At 34.0% G+C, this 7,350-nt stretch overlaps 1 protein-coding gene across 4 annotated transcripts in view; it reads right to left on the bottom strand.

The window, feature by feature from the left end:
• Positions 1-366: 366 nt before the first annotated feature.
• Positions 367-7,350, bottom strand: part of LOC128545979 (alpha-protein kinase vwkA-like) — a 31,982-nt gene continuing 24,998 nt past the window's right edge. For all 4 annotated transcript variants that reach the window (XM_053545420.1, XM_053545417.1, XM_053545418.1 and 1 more), the window contains exon 4: positions 367-1,508. In XM_053545420.1, the coding sequence (XP_053401395.1) occupies positions 882-1,508 (627 nt within the window). In that variant the 3' untranslated portion in view covers positions 367-881. The remainder of the gene's footprint in view (positions 1,509-7,350) is intronic.

Below are 7,350 nucleotides of genomic sequence, written 5' to 3'. Positions count from 1 at the left end.
ATAAATATGTCGATTCAATACATCCGTTTGACCATTTCTATTGTTTAAGTAATCTTACATACATTGTTAGGTAAAAATATATATATTTAAAGTGCATAAAATAATACATGTAGTACGTAAAAAAAATTACTATGCTAAATATTGCATCACAAAAACTCCTTGACTATGTATATAATTGGTATTTTCTGAACATCTTTGGTTAAAACTTATACAAATGGCACAGCCTGGTATACATAAAGATGAACATTTTTTGTTCCAAACTTGATTATTTATAAAGCGAACACACACCTGCAAAAAAACTCATATGAAACAATAAATAAATGAATTTAAATTGAAAACAAGAATAACTAGAGACAAAAGACTGAATATAGATATGTCAATCATTCTATTACAAATATATACAATGAATATCTTGTAAAAATGATATTGAGAGCCATTATTGTGAAAAATGTTAGGAACACCTATAGCCTAATTGAGAACACAAAAATATACCCTTTTATAGAGCTCACTATGCACTTTGAACATCGCTGGAAAAAAATAGCATACATTTTTTTTATATTCCCTTGCGTGTGAGCACGTGAAACTTGCTCTTTATGCATAGCACGTTCGTAAAGTGACCTTGGATTGAATGTCCAGTAACACTACAGAGAGATCAGAAACTACACTTTTCAAACTTTAGTAAACGACCGCAAGCATCTCATTTGTAACCCTATAGGTCTAATTTGTATCACTATATAGTTCATTTGTAACACTACATAGCTCATTTGTAACAAGAGAGATCTTATTTGTAACATTATAGATCTCATTTGAAACACTTGAGGGGTTATTCTTTACAGTATAGAGATTTCATTTGTAACTATATATATCAACGGGTAAATACGTCATTTGCCATTTATGCACGTGTCATATGACGGCGGACCAAGAGGATCTGAAGACGTATATTCCGGTAGTAAAATCTGTCCCCGTTCATTGTTCTTTTGTTCCATAAATGACATTCCTTCTTCTGTTTCTCTTTCTTTGCTTATGGTGTCATCGCTGGTGCAACAGTGATTTGGAGCACATGGTTCCTCGTAACATTCTTGCACGTGCAAAGTGTCTGGTTTTATGAAGTTTTCACACAGTGAATTGCAGATGTGGTTACAGAAAAAGTCACTGATCCCTACATCACGCTTGTCCTTATCACCATAGCAACCCTCACGTGAATGAACTGTGGGATTGGTTAGTTTGTACTCTCCCTCCTCTTCAATGCCTTTTAGGTTGCATACCACTAAATTTTCTTTGGAAACGTGATATGTGAAATGACAAAATGCGTCTAGTACTTCTGAACCATTTTCTGTCGCTGAGCCATGGGCATCAACAAATATTTTGAAATCACCCTCTAAGAACTCTTCGAAAAGGACGACTTCATTGTTTTCGAATTTTTTGTCGTAGCGCATGAAAAAACGTGTGATTTTCATGACGTCAGAAATGCTGTCCATTACGGCATCTATGGGTTTGATGAAAGTAAGCTGAAATGTAGAAGAAAATGTCAGTTCGTCATTATATATACCTGGAATAACAATGGTATTATCAAACGGTAATAAAAATCACTACAAAGCCCAATACAGACTTGTTTTCCTCAAATATTAGACTTATAATTTCCCCAAACGGAACGCATTATCTGCTGTTACACTATGACGTAAAACATTCGATCCGCTAAAGATTAGTGGCTGGCTTCTTGGTTCATAAGTCAGGTCTCAACCTACTACGAAAACTGCCTTGCTTCTAAGAAAGATTATAATCGCAAAAATAAGGGGCTGTTTAGGGATTTTCGCAACGTCGTCGACATATTTGTCATAAAAAGTAAGAATAACTTTAAACGATATAATGCTTCTTTCCACGATTACAACCTTCGGCAGATATTTACTAGACTAAGTAAACTGTTAGTGTATTGACCAAATGTCCTGATAGCATATTCCTGGAACAAAATCAGTGCAAAGCTATCTTGCTCCAATACGATAATCTTTTAATGCGGCCATAAAACATTCATGGATTGATAAAAAAAGAGGGAAGAGTAGTATGGAAAATGTAGGGGGTACTGGTTTTGAAAGAGCTGGAGCATGAGGAGGGAGTTGGAGCCGGAGCCGGAGCTGTGTAGCCTTACGTAATCGTAAACATTGCGTAACTCTAATCCCCAAATATTGCGTAATTTATAAACATCTTTAATTTTAATCCGTAAACATTGCGTATTCTTAATCGTCATCTGTAAACATGAAACAATGCATATTTATTTATCTTTATTCATTTAGAAGTACAATAAGATTGCGCACATTCAGTCCAGTACACAGTCTCGTTTTATCAAGGAACAAAAGAACGAATAATCTATTCATTTCATTAAACAATCACCGCCAGGTGTACAAAATTATTGCTGTTCTCACAAAACAAGACATACTATGTATCTTTCAAATTCTTGTTTACGTTCATCTGTTTTTAAAAGGCTCCCTTTAAACCCTTTCCCATGGGTTTCTTTAGGGACATTTTCAATGTGCGCTGGGGGTTAAAATGATTTTAATTGAAAACTAAAAAAAGAAATTTAATGAAAAAAATCCCTTAAAAAATAATGAACGTTTCAAAATTTCGACACGCCCAAAGGCCCATATTTCCAAAATTTTTGATGATGAAACAAACAAAGGAGGGGAAGAACCGGCCCCCGGGGGGCGCCTGGTGGGGGGGAAAATAACGAGAAAAGGGTTATCAACTTCACGACTACGGCCGTGTCAGCCCCAGGATGGAACGCGACTCTCAGCTCCCTTTTTTCCACCACCCCGTACAAGAATACGGGTTTTTCCCCAATTTGCAACAATTTTAAAATGGTTTGAGACGGAGTCGCCCTTTTAAAAATTTTTTTCCCGCCGTTCAGTATGTTTTTAATAAAAAAAGTTTTTTTAAGGGTTTTCGTCTTTAATAAAATATTTTTTTTTTGGCGGGGGCGCAAAAAAGACCCTTTAAAACGGAACACTTTTACCCCTTAAGAAATAAATCAACCTTTTTTTCAGGAATGAATTCGGCGGTAAAACAACATACATAAAAAAACTTCGGAACAGTCAAAGGGGGGCTTTTTCTAGCCTCCGTGGGGAAGTATTCTTTTACAATTTTAACCATTAAACTTTCACAAAAAATGGACAAACTGTACCAAACAAAGTTTTTATAAAGGGAATCCGGGTTTTCTTTTCCCAAAAATGAGCAAGGGGCCCGAGGCAAAACCCCAAACTTTTTATAGTGTTGATATTTATATTACGAGTTTACTACAGTCAAAGAAAAATTTGATCTCGAAAAAATGAAACCCATCATCTAAAAATTTTAATTTCAAATAATAAAAGTAAAATTTAAAAATGGGGGGCAAAAAAAGGGCAAACCAATTTCAACAAACCCTCATTACATAATTTTTTTACATTGCAAAAACGGGATGCATTTTGCCCATTTTGGAGGTCAGTTATTCTGCCATAAAGGAAAAAAAAACCTTTTTAAAATTTACGACAGGGTTGGCAGGAAAACAAAAAATTTTTGGAAAACCCACAATTTTTGGGGAAAATTTTCACCAAGGCCCATCAAAAAAAACTGAATAAGCTCCTTTAAAAATTTTTTTTGGCCGGGGGAATTTCCTATGTATACAGATAAGCTAAATAAAAAATTAATCCATTTTAAAACTTTTTCAATTTTTAATTTTTCATTGTCATGGATCGGTAAGGAAACACATACATTTCTGCAGTATTTAAGGACTTTAGAAAATTGGGTTCAGCGTAGAAAAGGTTTTTAAGAAACGGCTAAATCCGATAAAAAATAATTTTATCAGAAATAGGGGTTTAATATTTTAAAGGGGTTTTTTAAATTTTCCGAGTGAATACTAACATTTAAACCAATAAAAACATATACTGAGGAAGTTGGGTTTTTCCCAAAAAAGGTTTTCCTAATTCGGACAAAAAGGGTGCGTTTTTAAAAAACAGTGTATCCTTTAAAAAACTTGATACAATTTTTTTTAATCATTTTTCATTGTAGGGACACAAATGGACAAAGGAGGGGGGAAAGGGAAAAATTTTTACAAACCCCCAAACTCATCCCAGCATTTTAATTTCGAAAAGGAAAAAAAAAACGGACAACATTCAACAACGACCCCGCAAGGCCGCCGCCGCCGAGACGGCGACGAATACCCCCCGAAAAACAACTACGACTAAGATCAGTAAAAAAGGGAGGGTTAAAACCCACAAATAGAGCCCGGGGACGTGAAGACTTCCTTGCGACAGTTACTCAGAAAATAAAGACAAAATTCAAAAATTTTACAAACAATAGAGTGTATTATCCGCAGGTCAAAAAAGGGGGGAAGCGTAACTTTTAATGTAAAATTTTTTAATTTGGAAATAATTCAAACCGGGATTTGCCCCAAGGAAAATATTTTGATCAACGGAAAAATTGCAGACCCCAAAAAAAAAAAACAAAATTTGGAGCTTCAAAGGGAATGGGGGGCCATTTTAATCAATTCAGAGAAAGCCCCCGGAAATATGACCCCCTTTATTTGGGCTTTAAAAGAGTATAAATGTTCCGAAATCATTTGTAGATATCGCCCGAAGAGCAACAAAATTTGACAAAAAGCGATGTAGGGGGGAAATTTGAATACGAAAAAAAACAATTTTTCGGGGGAAAAAGCCTTATTGACAAAGTGTTCTTTCCAAAAAAAATTATAAAAAAAAAACCAGATTTCCCGTTAAAACCCCAATAAATATGGAAACGGACAGTGATTTTAAACGCCATTGTAAAAAAAATTTCCCGACCCCTAATTTTTTTTCCCGGGGGAAAAACTGAAAACCAATTTTCCGCGTAAAAAAATTTGAAAAGGGACTAAATTTTGGGGGGAATTTGGGCCCCTTTCATTAAACCTGAAACCATTACCCCGCCTTTTTGATGACCTTTGCTGGACGGAAAAAAATGTCTACATGGGTTGACATAAAAAACCCTTTCCGTTTTTTGGTAGTGTTTTTAAAAAACCTATAAAACCACAAAATCAATCTTGGTAAGGGGATATAAAAAAAAATTTGGACTGTGAAATTTACACTCAACCCCCTAAAACCGATGCGGGCTGTGGGGCTTTTTCTGGTAAAACATTTAACCGAGATTTTCTGTCCCTTGTTGTTTTTACTTTTTCACACTTAAAAACGAATTTGCAAAACTCTACCAGTCAGTGAAAAAACAATTTTAACTCTTTCCTGCTTTTAAAAACGTATAAAAAATTAAAGCTGCCCGCCCCAGTTTTTATGCATTTCCTTTAAATAGTAGAAAATGCTAAAAAATACCTTTTTTTCAATATAAAAATAAAGCACCTCAGAAGGGTTAATTACGCTTTTAAATTTTTTGTTTACAAAAAGGGAAGGGAAATTTATCTCATACCGTAAAAAACTTTTCTTTTAAAAACAATACGGGGAAACATTTGGAACAAATTTATTATTTGCTACCCTTTTTTTTTTTCCCAAAACAAATTTTAAATGTTCATCTTTTAACACAAGAAAAAAAGACGGGAAAAAAAAAAACCCCACACACAAAAAGCCTTTGTCTTTTAAAAATTTGGTCCCCAAAAATTGCATTACGACCCGTTTTAAATTTTTTAATTTTATTTTTATCCTTCAATACAAAAATACACAGAACAAACACAAATTTTTAAATTTTGAAAACTTTTTTTTTTCAATATACATTTTTTTTAAACACTATGTTAAAAAGTATAATAACTCTTGTGTGCATGGAAATCAAATACTTTTTAACTATTTTTCCCTGTCTATGTTCAACCTGTCTTCTTAATATTTTTTTAAAAAGTTCCAAATTTTGTAATTTCCCTCTGAAACTATTTAAAAGTCTATATAACCATCTTTTGGGGAAAACACTTGTGTGTTTTAAAATTTACTCTTTAACTATTTTTCCCTGCCCCTCGATTTTAAACGGGTTTCTTGATATTTCTTTTAAAAATTCACAATTTGTAATTTCCTCAAAAAATAGAAAAAAGTTTATATCCATTTTTAGGAAAAAACATTGTGAAATTTTAATGAAATTTAAAAGGAATAATCAGTATTGTGAACATATATTTTAAATTGTTTTATTCAACTTTTGTTCAGTCTTTAAAATAAATAAACTTTTTAAAATTATCCATTTTTTTTTTTTTTTACTTTTAAAATTTTTCTTTATCCATTCTTTAATTTTTATTTTTAAAAATTTTCTCAATTGAAAAATTTAAATTTTTTCCACTAAAAAATTTAAATTTTGTCGGGGGCCCCGGGAAACAACCCAAAAAATTTCCAAAGGAGGGGGTTTCCCCCGTTTTTTAAGTTTTGGAAACGGTTGTTTCCCAGTCGCCTGGCGCGGCCAAGGGTAGGTTTTTATTTTGCGAATTTTTTGGGAAAATTAAAAATTCCCGGGGGTTTCCGTTTTAAATTCCCCCCGAAAAAGGGCCCAAAGGGCCGGGCCCCATTCATCCCGGGAAAAAATGAGTTTTGGTTTTAATGAAAATAAAATAAAAACACCCTATAAAAAAGAAAAATTACAAACTTTTAAAATTAAAATATGAGCCGTGCCAGGAAAAAACCCCAACCCATGGGTTGGCTTTGCGACCAGAAAGGTTTTTTTCCAGACCCCCCCCCCCCTGTGAAACCGCACAGTCTGGTCAGGATCCATGCTTTTTCCTTCAAAGCTTTTGAAATTAGAGAAACTTTTTGCGAACAGCATGGCCCTAAACCGGGCCCTGCGGGGAAATGCGCGGCTGGTCGGGGTTTTTTTTTTCCCCCATGCTGGCGAAAAAAGGGGCCTTTATGTTGGTTTTCTCATGGCACGGTTCATATATTTTTGTATTATAACGGTAAAAGGGTAAAAGTTACATAATTAATTGCTTTACATTTTATGTTTTAAAAAAAAATGGGTTTTCCAACCCTTTTTTTTGGTCTGCGAAATACTTATAAGACGGGCAAATTTTTTTCCCATACTCAAGACGCAGAAAAATTAAATAAATAAGAAAATTTAAAAAATTAATCACTCCCCTTTATAAAAAAATTACCCGAAAAAAGTCAATTTTTTGCCTATTACCTATAAACCTTTATTTAAAAGTTGGGGGCCCGTTATGGAAGACCCCGTTGTTGTTTGTTTTTTTGTTGTGGTTTTGAAGTGGGGGGACGAATCCGTTTCCCCAGAAAAATCTCATCCCCTTACTGTCATAAACATCTTTTAAAAACCATCTTCACCCAGTATGTCAACCACATTCCCATTATCATAAACATAATCATCACGTTATCTTTCATCATCCCCATTCCGTAATCCGTAGTCTCCCGGGAAACCCGGGAA

This window comes from Mercenaria mercenaria, chromosome 6, assembly GCF_021730395.1.
Source record: "Mercenaria mercenaria strain notata chromosome 6, MADL_Memer_1, whole genome shotgun sequence".
NCBI classification, from domain to species: Eukaryota; Metazoa; Mollusca; class Bivalvia; order Venerida; family Veneridae; genus Mercenaria; species Mercenaria mercenaria.
Note: the sequence above shows the minus strand (reverse complement) of the source record. Positions and strands in the feature narration are given on the sequence as shown.